Genomic DNA, 19,352 nt, shown 5'->3' on the forward strand with positions numbered 1-19,352 from the left:
AGGGGCTAAAGTGACAAAGCCCAAGTGCTGCCATTCGTCATACCCTTCCCACGTGCAGACGGCAAAGACAAGTGAGGCCTCCTCTCCCGTCCCGAGCCCTGGACCATTTGTCAATCAGCTAGCTAGTTGGGTGAAAGATACTGTTAGAGAAATTGGGGCCAGCCTGCTTTTCACAAGTATTGATGGTTTGCTGGGTTCTGTTAATAGCGCTTTTTTTTTCCTTTCTTTCTTTTTTTTTTTTTTTTTGTGTGTGGCTCCCTCTGGGGCAGAGGTTGAGTTAATACTGTTGCTCAGTTTGTGGCATTTTATCATTGGTCTGGGCAAGGCCGTTCTCTTGGTTTTATTCATCTGTACATTGATTTACTCCCTTTTACTCCTAGTCTTCGTCCCCCTCCACAGCCAGCCATGCACACGTTTACTCTCTTATTGGTGTATCGTGAGTTGTTACTTTATGTGCATACGTGTAGTTTTCATTTTTGTTTTTGTGTTGGATTTTAGTTAATCATGTGCATCTGCTTTTTAAGTGAAAATGCGTTGTTTCTTTGTTTGAATTTGGCGCTGTGTTCATATCTGTCCTGTGAGTATGTTCCGTCCACTGCTGATGCCTGCTGCATGCTGCCTCATAGTGTCCATGCTCGGCACGGTTCTTATCCATCTATCGTCGGGGCTGCCCGAAGCCCACTGCTACCCGACTGGATGCTGTAGCGAACATCCTGTGCTGTCTTCTGACTGGCCTCTGGGAGACACCCAGAGGTGGCCTGGGAAACATACCCCAGTGGTGGGGTAGACCAGTGAACTTTCTAGGATTATTTCTTCTGAGGACTCCGAAGAGACGATTGTGTTTCATTTCTCTCTTGTCTCCTAAATGCTAGAAAGATAGGTTGCTTAGACCACCCAGCTTTTAGCCTAGCTCTGCAGTCTCCCGGCGACACCACCCAGAGACAAAGGTTGGGGTTTTATTCTCTTGTGGGACAGTTTGAAGTCTGAGTTTCTTCACTTGAATTGTTCAAAATCCCATTGCTCCTTTTGTGTCCATGTGTATAATAAGCCGCGGCTGCCGAGTTCTATCCTGATACCCTGTTGTCCGTGACTGTTTCTAGAGTCCTGTATGGAGGCAGCTCCATACGGGTATAGTGCCAAGAGGCCAGTCAGTGGAGTCAGGCAGGCACAAGCACACATTTGCCTTCCCCATGTGTGTGCTCGCCCCGTCCATGAGCTGGGGTGACGTCCATGAGCTGGTGTGCTCGCCCCGTCCATGAGCTATGGGGACCCACATGCAAGCACATAGCACAGAGCCTGTCCAGGGGCAATTCCCACTCTCCCTTCTTGGCTCCCCTCTTATGAGACATGAAACCCCCTGGTAAGAGTGTTGAAAGAGCACTGTGTCTAATGGGTGTTGATCTGTATTAAAATATTTGTTACCACATTGTGAATTATTTATAGATGGACTTATGTCTGGAATTTGTTTCCAAAGAATCCGGGTGCCTGGAGGAGTGGGTTGGGGTAGAGAGCAGGTGACTGTGTAATTTATTGTCTAGTCCCAGGCATGTTTGAGACTGAAGAGGGGCTCTTAATTACACCAGGACAAGCTTAAACTGAGATTGTCTAGGCAAACCAAGACCTGGATACCCTAAGAGAAAATGAGACAGAATTGACCCTGAGTTGATCATTGTTGAAACTAAGTGATGAGTACCTGGAAGCCCATTATTTTCTATTTTTTGTTTGTCTGAAAAATTTCCATAATAAAGAGGGTTGGGTTTTTTTTTTTTACATTTTTAAATGTTTTATTTATTTTTGAGAGAGAGAGAGAGAGAGAGAGAGAGAGAGAGAGTGAGCGAGCAGGAGAGAGGCAGAGAGAGAGAGGGAGACACAGAATCTGAAGCAGGCTCCGGGCTCTGAGCTGTCAGCACAGAGCCCGACGCGGGGCTCAAACTTACAGACTGAGAGATCATGACCTGAGCCGACGTCGGATGCTTAACTGACTAAGCCACCCAGGTGCCCCCATTTTTTTTTTAAGGAAATCTATCTATTAGCTAAAGCGTTCCGAAGTCCTCACTTTCCGGGAAATGGTTATGGGGACCCTAGGCAGTCCCTGCAGGGGGCAGAAAGGTCACCGCTCTTCCACCTGCAGGCACTTCCTCGCGGGGAGGAGGAGGTAGCGCGGTCCTGCCTGCTCTCATTGGTAGGAGAAATGAGAAACCAGAGGGGGTTCAGCTCAACATAACTTGGTTTAGCACGGGGGCAGGGCTGACCTCTTTCTGGCCCCCAGGACTTTCAAGCCCTGCCCAGGTGGCAGCCCGAGCGGAGCCGTCCACATCCGCTGCACACCACACTCGCGGTAGCAAGGGTGCCTGCGCTCTGTGCACCCGCACATGTGATTACTATCAACACCCTGTGTCAGAACCACAAGTTGGGCAGGAAGCAGCGTGACCGCAGTGGGTTTTTAACTAACATTCCGTCTCACAAACACTTCACCATCCTACTTAACTCTCACTGTGGTATGGCAGTTGGTGGAGCCCTGAGTGGTGGAAGGTAGCCTCCGCTGGGAATGGACTCAAACAACAGTGTAACATACTCTTAATTTGTTATCTCTTTCCAGTTGTACAGCTGGGCCTCTTTCACACAGTTCCATGAAGTGTGATATTCATTCATCCAGCAGATATTTTCAAGAGTCTGTCATATGCCATGGTCTGGGAACACAGCAGGAAAAGAAAAAGACTCTGCCTTCAAGGAGCTTATATTGTAATGGGGGTGACAGATAGCCGGCGCAGCGGTGGTGAATGCTAAGAAGAAAATAAAACACATTGGTCTGGGGAGGGTGGACCGAGATTGGTGTCTGTTAGAGGGGTTGTCGAAGGAGGTGAGAGGGAACTAGCAGGTGTCAGAGGAAAGGGCATCATAGGGGACCAAAAAGCAAGTGTAACAACGTGGTGGGGGCAGGTGGAGGAGGGTCACCTTTCTCAAATGCTGCTGATTGTTGGAGAATTGACTTTAGGATAGCACCATGGAGAGGTCCTTGGTAATCTTGGTAATGGCAGTTTTGGGGGTTGGGCCAGTTCAAAAGGAATGGAAGGAGAGGAAGTGAAGAAGGCGATCGCAGATAACTCCTTGTTGGTGTTCCTCTTTGTAAATGGGGCAGTTGCCGAAGGTGTGGGTGATACTGAGAGTGTTGTAGACGCTGGGGACTAGCACATGTATGCGGACTCGGTAGAGAGGGAAATGTGTTTTTGGGTTTTTTTGTTTTTTAATTTTTTTTTAACGTTTATTTTTGAGACAGAGAGAGACAGAGCATGAACGGGGGAGGGTCAGAGAGAGGGAGACACAGAATCTGAAACAGGCTCCAGGCTCTGAGCTGTCAGCACAGAGCCCGACGCGGGGCTCGAACTCACGGACCGCGAGATCATGACCTGAGCCGAAGTCGGCCACTTAACCGACTGAGCCACTCAGGCGCCCCGGGAAAATGTGTTTAGTGGAACTTGTAAGTGGCCCTCTGGTGTGCTTTAGTAAATGTTAAATGACCCTGATCATGAGGTAGGGAGCCCTGGAAGGCCTGGTTCAGTTTTCTCTTTCTCTTGGCGGGCCCTCTTCTCCATACTAAAAGTAAGTCCTAAGTGTTTGCACTGTTGTCAAAATATCTCAAAATAGTGGATAATCTTTTATCTGTAATCTTTTATTACACAAATGGTTCTGAACTTTGGGGTTACAAACCTAAACCTTTTGACAGGCTATGGATCTGTTCCCCAGAAAAAAAACATACCTACCACAGAACCTGGCATATTATTTCAGGTTGATGGATCCTATGGTGTCTGTTCTAGAAGTGTTCAGGTCAAGAAGCTGCATGTTCAGTGCATCCACTAGACAGTCACCTAAGGCTAGGAAAATGGCAGAAAGAATAAGAACTCTGTGGCCTTGTTATCTCTCTTCTTCCCTAATAGATTATCAGTTCCTCAAGGGTAGAAATTATATTCAGTGTTTCACCGTGTTTCCTAACCCCTTAATAACTAGAGTAAAAATGAATGGACAGACAGACTGACCCACTTGGTTGCTCATCCTGTTTGAGTGTGGCAGATGGCTGGCCTCAAGAGATGATATCGTGCTGCAGTAATTTTTAGGAGAGTCAGGGAACCCCAGCTACTTCCCCCTTTTAAAATTCAATCCTTTAGGAGAATAACCATGTCTCCTAAAATATTTTGCATTCATTTCCTATTACTGCTATAACAACTTATCACAAATTTGATAACATAAATTTACTCTTACATTTTTGGAGGTTAAAGTCTGAAATGGTCTGACTGGGCTAAAATCAAGGTGTTGGCAGGAATGCATTTCTTCTGGAGGTTCTAGAACAGAAGCCGTTCCCTCACTCTTTCCAGCTTGTAGAGGCTCCTGCTTGTCTTGACTCAATGGCCTCTTCCATTCTTCAAAGCCCACAGCCTAGCATCTTCACATCTGACTCTGATGTCTGCTCCCCTGATTCTCAGGTCAGTCTCATCCCCTTCTAAGGAGGAGACTTGTGATTACACTGGGCCTCCCTGGTTAATCCTGGATAATCTTCTGTTCTAAGATCCTTAAATTATCCCATCTGTGAGCCCTTTTCGTCATGGAAAGTAACATTCCCAGGTATCCGGGATTAGGATCTGGACGTATTTGGGGGACCATTATTCTGCCTGTCACACGCTTGTATGGCTTTTTACACATATGTTTTTGCTAATGGCTAGGCTGCCCAAACTAAAAAATGGGGAGCTCACGGAAGCTAGGTGACTCGGCATTGGCGACGTCACTTGGGACTTGAATGCCAGAATTCTGAGTCCAGACCCATGTTGTTCCGTTCTGTTTGGTTGCTCGTTTTTTTGTTTGTTGATTCTTTTGTCTTCCACGGATTTCATTAAGTGATATTTATGGGTATTTAGGTTCCCGATGCCAATATTTTGTGAAGGGATGTACTGACTTGAAATGAGGGGATGTTAAAATCTGTGCAAAAATAATCACCAAGCCAAAAATGTCAGCATGCAGAAGGACTTCCCAGTTTATGTGGTCCTCCCGTTTCATACATGCGTGTAAGGCGCAGTACAGGGTCAGCCTGCTGGCTTGACATCTTGTCCACTGACATACATGTGATTCTATATGTCACATCATATCACAGTGTTTGGCTGCCCTGCCAGCCAGATTACGTTTCCTTAGGAGACCCCTGACTTTCTTCACCCGGCACTGGTACCGTGAATAGGGATTTGTGAGATATTGCCTTGTTTCTGCCACCACGTCGGAGTGTCTTCCTCTTGCTGTCCCCTCTCCCTCTCCCCTGTTTGTCTACCAGACTCAAAGTAATCTGAACCAGAGATGAAGAAAACCAGTCCAGTAGCACACTTTATATGTCTTGATAGTGGTCATACACTATTTTAGGAAGCTTAGAATTCATGATCCTTCTAGCTCATGCTTTGTGTCTGGAGGGTCCCTGGGGAATCCTTTTTGAACTCATTGGTTGGTCAGTACCTCAGAGCTCTCCAGGGTCTTTCCATCTCCTCCTCTGCGGTACTCACGGCCGTGGATGACAGAAAAGCAAAGGCTGAAGCATGAAGGTCTTCTCTTACCCTTACAGTTCCCTTTGATAAGATGGATCGCTCTACTGCTATCAGACTATCAAAACAGCCCCATTCTGTTCTTCGGCTTCTTCCTCTTTAGATTCCATTTCAAAGCACAGTTGTGGCCTCAAGGACTGTGTCCTCCGAGTCCTTGCTTCCGTCTACCTCTGCGTTGGAGGTACAGCTGAGCAGAGGATGCCCTGCTGGGAAGGGGCCAGGTCTAGGCCCAGGCAAGAAGCCAGCCAACATTCACTCTGCCAAGTAACCGAGCTCAGCCTGCAGAAGTGCTGCGTGCCAGGGCCCAGGCTGGAGGGGGTAGTTGTCAGGAAGGGGGTACCGCAGCACGCGCTCTGCATCCTGAGAGGACACTGGGAGCTGCGGAAGAGCCTGCCAGCAGACCTCCAGGAAGGCCGGGGCTGTCGGCATCGATAGGGCCAGGCAAATGGTGTTTTTCACGATGAGCCGTCACTTAGCCGTTGAGTGTCACGTCCATTTGCCTGGTGAGTCGGATTCTGGTTGAACATGATATAGTAGTACATTCACCTGTTTTCCTTCTCTCCAAGTGAAATTCCCATCGGCCATATGGACGCTAGGGTAGACAATGCCTTCAGAAGCTCAGAAATTAACTATTGATTCTGTATAGATTTTGTGTGAGACTTTCCTTCTCTGTCCCTTCCCTTACTCTCCTTTTCGTCTCCAATTCCACCTCCAAAAGCATACATATGCACACTTTAGTTAAAAAAAACAACAACAAAGTTCGTTAAAGGTTCTTTTTTAAATAAATCAGTCAAGACCCCAGGACTTGAAAAAGAGTATAAACAGGGGAGAACCAGGCCAGTGATAGGGTGATTCTCAGCACAGTCCGGGCTGTGGGCACTGCTGTGAATGACGGTAGACCTGCGCGGCTGGTGTCCTGCTCAGACGGTGTCCCCCTCTGGAATTGGAAGAAGTGAGACCCCCTTCTGTTGCTCATCAGTCCACAGATCCTCTGCAGGTAATAACTGCCCTTTTTTGCCTCAAGACCAGATTTTATTGTTCCCTTTGTCTTTTTTGAGGTGACCCACATCACCTTGGCCCCACTCATTGCTGTTGAGTTTAGGAAGAAAAGGCTGAGGATTTCTGCCCACTCCTAAGAGTGTTCTCTGGCATTGCCCAGACACTGGAAGGCCCACTCCAACAGTGGCTACGGGTATTGGGTCCAAGGCCCATAGGTGTGTGGTATACAAAGGATTGGAATGAAGTTGGGGCAGCCAATGAGAGGAAAACATGATATTCAGCTAGTAACTAGTCATTTCCTGGCCGGACCTGTTTCTCCCGTTGCCTAGCTTTTGGGTGATCACTAATATCTAAGAATTTAAAGAAATTCTGGCTTGACTCTTTAGATGTTAGATCATCTTCCTCTTATAATCCATGATCCGTCCTTTAAATAAGACCTCTCTAAAACAAAAGCCAAATGTTCACCTGGAGTCTACATGCATACTTTTCAAATCATGATTGGATGCCTCTAAACTTGCCTAAGCATGGTAGCCAGGTGACAAAGGATTATAATTTGACACTGATCTTTCCTGGCTCCTAGTTGGGGACTTGATCATGCTCACTCTAAGGCTTTTTTCTGTATTCATACCTCAGGCTTGGGTCGTCAGACCCTCAGGTCCCCACTTAACCCTCTCCCCAACACTCCCTCCTAAGCAGACCTTTTAGGGCCTCTGTCTGGAAGAAATGGGTTAGAGTGTCAAAGGGAACAGAACTAATTAGTAGCCATAGCTCTGGTTCCTGGCAAATGCCTTTCCTATTCTTCACTTGACTGGAATGCTGCTGTCGGGCTCCACCTGCCTAGAATTGCTGTAGCAGTAGGGTGGGTTTGATGTCATCAGGCACATATCCATGCACACAGATCTTCCCTTTGTTCCCTCTGTAGATATCTTCATTGAGCCTGTTTTCATTTGCAGCAAATGAACAGGAATACTACATGTATTGGGTATATGATTGGGATTCATTCTGTATATATTTTATTTATTTATTTGTTTGTTTATTTAACGTTTATTTCTGAGAGGGAGACAATGCGAGCAGGGCAGGGGCAGAGAGAGAGGGAGACACAGAATCCCAACCAGGCTCCAGGCTGCAAGCTGTCAGCACAGAGCCCAACGTAGGGCTCAAACTCATGGACCGTGAAATCATGACCTGAGCTGAAGTTGGACGCCCAACCGACTGAGCCACCCAGGCGCCCCCAGTCTGTATATATTTTTAAATACCCATATATGTATTTTTCATATATTCACTGATTCTAAGGCACATACATTTCACAATTTAACAACTCGAAAATCAAGATGTGTCATATAGTCACATCTTAAAATTATAATTGGCAGGAGTTTTTTCCTCTCTTGAAGGTTCATAACGGTGTCTTTAAATTGATGACCACCTTAGAGTCCACAAAATATACTATGTAGGGTCAGCTCATGTTCCATTTCTTTGCCTGAAGAATTTGTGAGTTTCCTCAACTAGGCAGATGTTAACAGTAAGCCTCAGTATATTTGAGCTGTACTGAGTACAGCCTGGTAAAATGGCCACTCCACGTTCCACATGACTTTTTCTCTGCACAGAACACTCGCACATCCGTCTTTGATTGGGCTTTAGAACAGTGTTGGGCACTATGCAGATACTGCTAAGTGTCTTGCACCAGACCACCTGGCTAGTGACTGGGAGAGCCTGGTTGTTCTGACTCCTGATAGGATTTTCTTTCCTTCAAACCCGTCAGCCTAGAATCCAGAAACAGCAAAAATATTTTGGGGGTGGAATATACTGTGCTTAGAGTAGAGAATGGAGAACACTACTGAGAGAATCTTTATAGTAGGTAAAAATTGAGAATCTAAACACCCACAGAAGAAAAGAGCTAAGCACATTGTCACTATAGAATGCATAGACATTGAAAATGACAAGTACGCGGATTGTTGCTGATGCAAGGAAGTCTGTATACTTAAAAAGCAGAATATGAATATCCAAACAGAGAGGATTCTGGGAAGATAGTGGCTGGAATGCACGTCTCATCTTTTTGACTTCCAGTGCCAGCTGTTTACCTCTTCCAGCTAAGCAGGGGATGGGCGGCCACGGCCCAGAAGGAGTTAGAAAGGCCGAGCTCCTGAGAAAATGCCAAGACATAGAAGTGATGGAAGAGGTGAGAGACCTAGAAGATGTAACCACGACATTTGTCATACAACTAATAGGAATACGAGAAGGAGGAAGAGGTAGAGGAAGAGTGTATTAGGACAGGCTAGAGCTAGATTTGTAATGTAGTAACAGTGCCACAAGCTCAATAGTTGAACTCCACACATTGATTTTTTTCCCCCACACTGCAGTATCCAACAGGTCAAGGGGTGGGGGGCGTGGGGTGGTGGTCTGCTCGTTGGTCCTCAGGAAGCTGAGGTGGTAGAGGGTCCATCCCAATGCGGCAGTGCAGGTGTGTGGCGACGGTGAGCTAGTGCTTAAAGTCTGCTTGGCAGTGCGTACGTCCCTTCCTCTTGCATTTCACTAGTCCAGGCAAATCACAACCCACCTTTACCTTCAAAAGGGAGTAATAAGCAAGCGCAGTCCTACTATAATGTATAGCTGGAAGGAGGAATGCCAGAAATACTTGGTGAACGGCACTCATGACTTACCACTGGGGGAAATAACTAAGGCACATCTAAGCATATCCTGGTAAAATAACTGAACTCTGAGGATGAAAGGAAAAATCTTTCAAGTTTTCAGGCCAAAGGAACATACCGTTTACAAAGGAAAAAGAATCACACTGGTATCACATTTTCTATTTGCAACACCAAGAAGCGAGACTATGGCAGAAGTTTATCTGTGGACCGTTGAGGGAGAAAAGGAAAGCAACTCAATGATCTATACTCAGACTTTTATTCAACATAATACTGGAAGTCCTAGCCAGAGAAATTAGGTAAGAAAAAGAAACAAAAGTCATCCAAATTGGAAAGGAACAAGTAAAACATCAGATGACATAACGTAAAAACCTCTAAAGGGGCACCTGGGTGGCTCAGTCGGTTAGGTATCCTACTCTTGATCTCAGCTCAGGTTTTTGGGGTTTTTTTTTGTTGTTGTTTTTTTAAGATTTATTTATTTTGAAAGAGAGAGAGAGGGAGGGAGAGAAAATGCAAGAGGGGAGAGGGACAGAGAGAATCCTAAGCAGGGTCCACACTGCCAGCGTGGAGCCCAGTGCAGGGCTCGAACTCATGAACCACAAGATCATGACCTGAGCCGAAACCAAGAGATGGTCGCTCAACTGACTGAGCCACCCAGGTGCCTTTTTAAAGTTTTTAAATTTTTAAAGTTTTTAAAATTTGTTTTCAGAGAGAGAGAGGGAGAAAACACAAGTGAGGGAGAGGCGGAGAGTCACCTCAGGTCTTGACCTCAGGGTCATGAGTTCAAGCCCCACATTGGGCCCTGCTCTGGGCACGAAGCCTACTTAAAAACAAAACAAAACAAAAAAACAAAACAACTCTAAAGCCTCCACCAAAACACTGTTATACCTAATAAACAAATTCAGTAAAGTCAATGAAATATCAGAAAAAGAAATTAAGAAAACATTCCCGTATACAATAGCATCAAAAACAATTAAATACTTAGTAATAAATTTAAGAAAGTGAAAGATTGTGCACTGAAAACTATAAGACGTTGGTGAAAGAAATTGAAGAAGACACAAATAAATAAAAAAGTTCCATGTTTGTGGATTGGGAGATTTAATATTGTTAAAATGTGATCTACATATTCAGTGCAATTCATATTAAAATTTCAGTGGCATTTTTCACAAAAATAGGAAAAACAATCCTGAAATGTGTATGGAACCACAGAAGACCCCGAATAGTCAAATCAATCTTGAGAAAGAAGAATAAAGCTGGAGGCATCACACTTCCTGATTTCAAACTATGTTACTAAGCTATTGTAATCAAAACAATATGGTATTTGCATAAAAACAGACACATAGACCAATAGAACAGAATAGAGGCCAAAAATAAACTCATGCATATACGGTCAATTAATTTTTTACAAAGGTGCCAAGAATGCACAATGGGGAAAGGATAGTCTGTTCAGTAGTGTTAGGAAAATTGGGTATCTCATGTAAAAGAATGACACTGGATCCCTATCTTAAACCATACACAAAAATCAACTCAAAGTGGATTAAAGAATTTAGTACAAGACCTGAAACCTTAAAATCCTGCAATGTATAATTGAAATTTGCTAAGATCTTAAGTATTTTCACCCAAAAGGAAAGGTAGATGTATGAGGGGATGCATATGTTAACTCAGTTGTGGGAATGCTTTACAACATATATCAAATCATCACATTGTGCACTTTAAATACACTTATTTGTTAATTAGACCTTAATAAAGCTGGAAGAAAAAAAAAAAAAAAGAATCCTATACCCAGACAAGATCAGAATAAAAAAAAAGGTATTTATTTGAGCATAGATAGTGAAAGAGCCTGTCCCCGCTGTCACCTGTTGCCCCTGGTACTTAATGTGCTTATGACTTGGCCTTGACTGTTCTAACACACCAAGTTCTCTGCTCACCTGTCACCCTCAGAGGGGCCTTCCCTGACCACTGTAGCTAAATTGATGCAGGCACACATGCACACAACACACACACACACACACACACACACACACACACACACACACATCTCACTGCTTGATACTTTTCTTGGTGATTTATAATGAAAATTTCACATGTACAGAAAAGTTGAAAGAAGGTTAACTTATACATCATTTTTATGCATTTCATTTTAATGTAGATGTCAGTACACAGCCCTCTTAATGCTTTAGCATGTGTACCATTAACTACAGTTCAGTATTTGCTTAGTTTTTTTCTGGTTGAGGTAAAATTTGCAAACAGTGAAATCTCAAATCATAAGTGTACATTCACTGAATTTTGACATGTATGTGCATGTGTATAAACCAAATCTTTCTCATGATAGAGAACATTTCATCACCCCAGAAAGGTCGCTCATCCCTGTTTCAGTTAATTGCTACCCCAACTCCTACCTCTTCTTGGAGATGTCACTGTCCTGGTTTTTTCCACTACAGAGTTTTCCCTATTCTAAAGCTTCATATATTTGGAATCATAATATGTGCTCTTTTGTATCCTTCCTCAGCATGTTTTTAGTATTAATCCATGCTTTGCATATATCAGTAGTCATGCTTTTTATTGCTGAGGAGTGTTCCATTGTGTTCCCTTGTATTCCATGATGCCACAGTTTGTTTACCCATTCTATTGATGGACAGTTGGGTTATTTCCAGTTTTTGCTTGTTATGAATAAAGTTCTGATGAAAATTCTTACAAACATCTATTTGTAGACCTATGTTTTCACTGCTTGTGGGTAAATATCTAAATAAGGAATTGCTTGGGTCAGGCTAGGTGTGTTTCATTTTATAAAGAACTACCAGACCATTTCCCCAAATAGCTCCTGCCAGCAATATCTGAGAGTTCTAGTTGCTCTTCATCCTTGCCAGCATTTGATGTTGTCATTCTTTTAAACTTTATTGTTTAGCAATTCAATAAGTAGAGGTATGGGGTTCTCTGGAGAAACAGAACCAGTGGTAGTGGGAAGGAGGGAGGGAAAGACAGACAAAGAGACATATTGTAAGAATCTGACTCATACAGTTATGGAAGCTGAGAAGTTCCATGATCTGTCTTCTGCAAGCTGAAGGTCCAGGAATGCCCTTTGGCGTTGGTTCCAGTTCAAAACTGAAGGCCTAAGAACCAGGAGAACCAATGGTATATGTCCCAGTCCAAGGACAGAAGACCAGTGTCCCATTTCAGTCAGGCAGACAGCTGAAAATCTCTTTTTCTCCACCTTTTATTCTTTTCAGCTCTTCTAATGGATTGGACGATGCCCACCAACACTGGGGAGGGCAATCTACTTAGTCTACCAATTCAAACATTCATTTCATCCAGGAAGACCCTCACAAATACACCTAGAAATAATGTTTAACCAAGTATCTGGGCACCCCATGACCCAGTCAAGTTGGCATACAAACTTAACCATCACAACAGACATGTTAAAACATAGACACATACACACACACACACACACACACACACACACACACACACACATTAAATTGATTTTAGGTATCAGTGTGGCTCTCTTCTGATATCTACTTGCGGGAATTTTCTTGGTTGCTGGGGCACCAGGTGAGCATCCCCCCTGGAATGGAAGTACAGAGGCTGAGTCCAGAAGGGAGATACTGAAAAAAGCAAGTCAGAATTGCTGAGCCTTTCCCCTGTCCAGAATGTTCTCCAGGAGAGATTGACCCACACCTTACCAACTCCTAAATTGCGCATTGGTTTCCAGTTACTGCTCAGGATTTGGGGGAGAAAATGTGTGTGAAGAATGGGGTATCTGCTCGTGGGGACACATCTCTTCAGCAGTATAGAAATGTCAAAGATAGTCATCCTGTGTTACCCCTTGATCTTTCTTTTGTAATACATCCCATTTAACCACATTCGTTTAGTCAAGTCTCATTTCATAGACAAACACCACAGGATGTGAGAGGGAAAGATCCAGGCTGGAAAGTTGGAACTGAACAGGGCTGCAGTGTTGAGGGTAGTCCTCTCTGGGGGAGAGGAGTCTGCATCAGCCCCTCTTCCCCGGGACGGCAGGTCCTGCCTGGACGGCCTGGCTGCCTTTTCCCCGGTTGCTTCTTTAGATTTCTCCCTTTAGGTGATCCCAGAGACAGGCAGAACTGGGGCAGCGTTAAAATAGCGCATCAGCATAGGAGGGAGGGTCAGGGAGGGAACTGGGGCAACATGCAGAGCACACGTCCCGCCCCGCCCGAGAAATCAGGTCTTAAAGGAGAAGGTTGCAGTTTTGGGAAATGAGAAAAACTTTGGTTTACATCACAAGATCAATGTCGTGGAGGATTGAGAGAGCCGTAACTTGAGCCAGTGCTCCTGTCCTTCCTCAGTTGCCCCGTCAGAAGGACCCAGGTGAAGGAAGATGCATCCTGTACATGACCATGTGCATGTTTCTCGGGTCTCTGTTGGTTCACCTACCAGTGGGGCTTACCCTGACCCTGCAGTTACAGGGGTCAACGCCCTGCACTGGGTGGTGAGTGGGAGCTTGTCTTCTCTCAGGAGCTCTGGTCTGTAGCCCAGCTGAGGATTCCCTCATTTACGCAATCTGCTATTGAAAGACAGGAAGCAGCTGGGCTCTGGCTGATCACACTCTCGTGGGCTGTTCTGGCTGTATAATTTTGGGCTGATCTGATGACAAGAGAAGGAACAGAAGTGAGGCCTCCATTAGAAGGGCGCCTGTAGGTTGGGGCGGAGAAATCCTGTAGCAGCATTTGCTTGGTAGAGCCCGCCCGGCGCAGAATCGGGTAATTGCAGACAAATTCCCCTTGGTGCCCTGTCATTGATTCCTTCCTCATTTCGAGAGGTTGGCAGAGAAGCACAAGGAACCATGTAACTTCCTCACTTCTGCTGAGGCCTGGTGGGAGCAGACGATGGCGTCGGGGCCCCACGGTCAGACTTGGCCAGCAGGCCTGAGTTAGCTGACACTTCCCTCCCCTCCCCCACTTATTGGCAAATATTGAAGACCCGACACGTGCAGGGCACTGCCTCTGAAAGAAAATAAAGATAGGGAAGGGAAAGCAGCTGGGTGTGCTTGCTGTCTGTCGCCCAGCTCCGGGGCGTGGTGGGCAGTCTGGTCTCAGATGCAGTTAAGGAGTGTCCCAGAGGCTCCACCTGTAGCTTTGTCGTGAAGGAAAAGAAAGCATCTCCTGTGCACGCTTCCTGAGTGCTGATGAAGGGCCCTTACAAAATGTCACAAAATTTCGTCAGTTGAGTGACTTTGCAGACCTTTGGTTTGTCTTTGTTCACAGGGCTGACTTTAATTTGGCTTGAACTTGAACTGCTTTCCAAAATGGTATCAAAATTTCCTAGATATTTTAACCTTCAGATAGCTCGTAAAGATCACAGTGTTTATCATTCCATAGGGCTGTTGATGCTGAATCGAGACTGGACAATTACAAGAAAAGATTGGGGCAGTAGAGTGGTAGCGTCCATCTTGATCATCGGATGACCTTTCGGGAAAGAAGGTGGGGACAATAGTTTTCTCCCCTTGGCTCTCCATCTCTCTTGCCTTTTGTCGTTTATTTTCTATTTAAAAGGTAATTTGCAAATTCAGTGTCTTGAAACCAGTGCTACAGGCTCAGCGCCAAGTAGAAGGCATAGTTCCGTCCTTCCAAAGTAACGGAATTCCCAGGAAAAAAACATTATCAATTGTTTCAGTTTATGGGATTATCCAGGCCCACGATGCTTCAGAAGAAATTGCTGGGACGGTGTGGAGGCTTTGAAGTTACTACTAAGTGACACCAGCATTTGTGTAGCATTTACCATCCTTTTGCCATATGACGCCTCCTCCTTAGACCATCCTGCCTGTCGCACAGCCCGGCAAGCAGAGCACACGCTGGGTGGTCAGTCTTCCCGGGTGCTGTGTGCCTGCTCTGGCTCCCTGGCTCTGTCACCTTGGTGTCCTCTTCTGCAAAGTGAAGATCAGTACCCACTCTGTTTTACGGTAAATGAGGAAACACATAAAGTCCAGTGGCTGCTCACAGTAACGACTCCATAAATGTGAGCTGTTATTTGTCATCGCAGGCAAGAGTGGGAGCCGTAGAGGCTGAACAGGGACCATTGTTCCACACTGGCAGTGTAGAAAGTGCCGTGCACAGCGCTCCAGAAGTTCAGAGGAAACAGAGGTGGGACAAGCAGAGACAGCTCCTGCCCCTTCCCCTGCCATCACACTTGGCATGACCCGTGGCCTCTACGCCCTCCAGATCCTTCCCCAGCCTTCCTTTTCCTTCCTCCTCATTAAGTACTGCCGGGCTCGATGATACATTTGATTAGCTTCTTCGTGTGCTTTCAGGTTTATTATCTCATTTGATCCATTTTTTTTTAAGTTTATTTATTTGGGGAGAGAGAACACAAGCAGGGGAAGGGGCAGAGAGAGAGGATTCCAAGCAGGCTCTGTTCTGTCAATGCAGAGCCCAACGCGGGGCTCAATCTCATGAACCGTGAGATCATGACCTGAGCCGAAATCAAGAGTCAGATGCCTAACTGACTGAGCCACCCAGGCTCCCCACATTTGATCCTTTCAAGAGTGAGGGAAAGTACTCTATTTTTCAGGTGAGGAAACAGGTCTGGGGAGGGTAGATTACTTTCCACATCTTGAGCCTGGAAAGCCCAGGTGGTCTTGTCATTGCCCACTCACATAATAGACTGAGTTATTTTTCAATCCCTACCCACCCCCATTCCAGAGGTAGGTGATTAAAGTGGCACTAACCCTGCTTTCACTAAAGTACAGGTCTCTTGCTACCACAGTGCTGCTCCCTCGCCAGATGGAATATTTCCCAACCCACCTCTTTCTTAAAACCCTGTTCTGAAGTGTGTTTCCCAGCACCGCCAAGCAGTTGACTCAATTTCAACACTGTCTCCCTAGAGGTAGCATCAGACCGCACAGGTTAAGGGCTCCATCCCACAAGACCGCCCCCACTTCAGACACCAATCCCAAGTCCATGTTGTCGCCTATGCTTCTGCCCAACTGGCTCTTAATCAGTGGTTCCTACGACCCCCTTCTCAGGTTCATTTAATTTGCTAGAGCCGCTCACAGAATTCAGAGAAAGAGTTTACTTACTTGATTACCATTTCGTTTTAAAAGGGTAGAAGTCAGGGACACGCAGATGGAAGAAATGCTGAGAATGAGGTATGGGGGGGTGCCTGGGTGGCGCAGTCGGTTAAGCGTCTCACTTCAGCCAGGTCACGATCTCGCGGTCCGTGAGTTCGAGCCCCACGTCAGGCTCTGGGCTGATGGCTCGGAGCCTGGAGCCTGCTTCCGATTCTGTGTCTCCCTCTCTCTCTGCCCCTCCACCGTTCATGCTCTGTCTCTCTCTGTCCCAAAAATAAATAAAAAACGTTAAAAAAAAAAAAAAGAATGAGGTATGGGGATGTGGTGTGGAGCCCCCATAACCTGTCCAGGGGGCACCACCCTCCCGGAAGCTCTACGTGTTCACCACCCTGAAGCTCTCTCAGCCCTGTGATTCGGTCTATAGGCATGACTGGTGAAATCATTGGCCACTGGTGATTGAACTCCATCTCTAGCCCCTCACTTCCCCAGAAGTTGGGGGCAGGACCGAAAGTTCAGACCTTCTGATGAGCTGGTTGGTTCCCCTTGGAACTAGCCCCCCATCTTTAGTGTACCAGGGACCTTCCCAAAGTCACCTCATTAACATAAATTCTGGTGTGGTTGAAAGGGACTCATTATGAATAACAAGACATTCCTTTTACCTTACTGGCTCTGGAGCTATTTTGGGAACCAGTGACAAAAGACCAAATACTACTGGTCTTATTATGTTAGGGAATTCCCAGGGTGTTATAAACTCTGTGCCAGAAACAGGACAAAGACCAAATACATAGTCTTATCATAAATCACAATATCACACGTGTGGTGGGTTCCTTCTTCCCTGATGGAAAGGACTTTAGATTGCAAGCTAAGAAATCTGACTTGGTCTCAGCCCCACCCCCTCAGGTGTTTGAGCTGATGTCTTCCCTCAAGGCCTCTTTGTCTTTACAAGGAAGGTACTGGCCTAAACCTGGGAGTTTGTTTTTCTAGGACATAAATGTCCGGTGACATTTCCTTGTAGGCCTTCTTGTTGGGTGGCCTACTTCCCACTACCTTAGCTGTAACTCGACTCCCGCTCCTGCATTCTGGGAATCATGTTGGGATGAGGGATGATTGATGCTATTATAGTGATAACCATGAATCTGCTCTAGTGTGTCAGAAAAGTGAGTAATGTGAAGTGTAAGGCCTTTTATCAGTAGCAACAGTTCGCTTGAGCACCTCCTAGTGACTGTATCAGGGCCTGGCGTTGGAGGGGCAGGTCCAGAGCACGTCCACCCTGGCATGCCAGCGCGGAGCCCTCGGCCTGCAGACAGTGTGCCAACGTAGCAAGTTTAAACTAGAAAAGTCCTGTAGTCACCAAGTCGTAAAACCTTGGTCTTTTGAGTCAGAAAAAAAAGATGAAGGAATCTCTGAAGAAAATAAGACAATCTCCCAATGGTTGGTCATTCTGTGGGATGTTACTTAATACTAACTTCTTTGCAGGGCCCGGGCCTGAGGGCAGATCCAAGGATGCAGAGAGACTTAGGTTAGAGGTGAAGACATCCTTGTCCTACAAGACTCAAGTGCATTACTCCCTTGTCCACCACATATGCCACACTGGGTCTGTAGATTTCTGACCTGAGTTAGAAAAGAATCAGCCTGACACATCTGAGATCTGGTTTTGGCTGAAAATTTAGAATGGACCCTCTCTCACCATGTTTCTTTACAGTCTTCTGGTTTTGTTATTAATAGATTCATAACCACCCGGAGATCAGAAAATACAGCCCTTGGATTGATAGCATTTGCAAGACTTTTAGTTTTTATTTTTTTTAATTTATTTATTTTGTGAGAGAGAGAGAGAGAGAGAGAGAGAGAGAGAGAGAGAATCCCAAGCAATCTCCACGCTGTCATTGCAGAGCCCAGTGAGTGGCTCAAGTTCCCCAACTGCAAGATCATGACCTGAGCAGAAACCAAGAGTCAGACGCTTAGCTGACTGAGCCACCCTGGCACCCCACCAGACATTTTAGCTGAGACACAGGATGCTAACGATCTTTGAGGGAAAGGGTTGGGGGAATGGGGACTGTGCCATGGAGTGAGGTCCACTTTGTCTGTCCTTAACCGGACCCTGGATTTTCTGTCTGGTCCTATGGATCATTGTCACTGAAAAGAGGAGGGTTTGGAGAAGACTTGAAGCAAAGTATTTGTGCCTTACATGGGAACACGGGAGCTGGCTTGCTTCCTGTCTCAGCACCAGCAGCTGTCAAAGTACAGGGCTTTCCATACAGAATGAACAAGGCCCTGGGAGAGACACTGTCCGGGAGGGAGCAGCTGACAGTCAGTACAAGCCCTCAGCCTGTTATCTGAGAAGAAATTGTTGCTGCCCGATATTACCAGCATCCCGTGAAACTGTGCATGGAACACTTCAACTAAAAGTTTAACAGGAGAGTCAAACCTCGACAACGGTATTTAGATGTGCCGTCACGGACCTAAGATGTCCAAACTGCGTGGGTAGGAATTGTGGTCATAAAAGAGAGAGGCTGTGACGTATGAAATTTGATGTGGACAAATAAGTAATAACTTGCTGATGGTCTTAGATCTTCCTGGTAGAAAAGAAAAGAAATGATCACTTGAAAATAATTTCAATAAAAATTAAAATGGGGGAAATTGGAGATCGTTTATCTTTAAAAAGTTGTTCAGGGGCGCCTGGGTGGCTCAGTCACTTAAGCGTCCGACTTCGGCTCAGGTCATGATCTCACGGTTTGTGGGTTCGAGCCCCGCATCGGGCTCTGTGCTGATAGCTCAGAGCCTGGAACCTGTTTCGGATTCTGTGTGTCCCTCTCTCTCTGTCCCTCCCCCACTCACGCTCTGTCTCCCTCTGTCTCAAAAATAAATAAACATTAAAAAAAAATTTTTTAAGTTGTTTATAAAAAAATAACTCAAGGGACTATGTTTGATTCATGGAGTGCAGCTCAGAAGATTCTCAACCAAAATCTCCAATAATTGGGCACAGTTCTGGTAAAACCCCTTGGCTGTCTAAGCAGTCCAGACTTCCTTGGGAGGGGGACGGCAGGGTCATGATGCCCTGTGTTTGCCTGGTGTAGTGGAACAGCTGTTCCTGTC

The 19,352-nt window shown here is 45.7% G+C and overlaps 1 protein-coding gene across 3 annotated transcripts in view; it reads left to right on the top strand.

Annotated features, from left to right (window-relative positions):
• ZNRF1 (zinc and ring finger 1) overlaps nucleotides 1-19,352 on the top strand; it is a 104,025-nt gene that overhangs the window by 69,792 nt on the left and 14,881 nt on the right. The window contains exon 2 of one of the 3 annotated variants that reach the window (XM_042970562.1): nucleotides 5,677-7,547. The exons of the other annotated variants lie outside the window; for them this stretch is intronic. Within the exon in view, the coding sequence (XP_042826496.1) occupies nucleotides 5,677-6,008 (332 nt within the window). The 3' untranslated portion in view covers nucleotides 6,009-7,547. Of the gene's footprint in view, nucleotides 1-5,676; nucleotides 7,548-19,352 lie in introns of those variants that run through there. 3 annotated transcript variants of the gene reach the window in all.

Source organism: Panthera tigris, chromosome E2 (genome assembly GCF_018350195.1).
Source record: "Panthera tigris isolate Pti1 chromosome E2, P.tigris_Pti1_mat1.1, whole genome shotgun sequence".
Taxonomy (NCBI): Eukaryota; Metazoa; Chordata; class Mammalia; order Carnivora; family Felidae; genus Panthera; species Panthera tigris.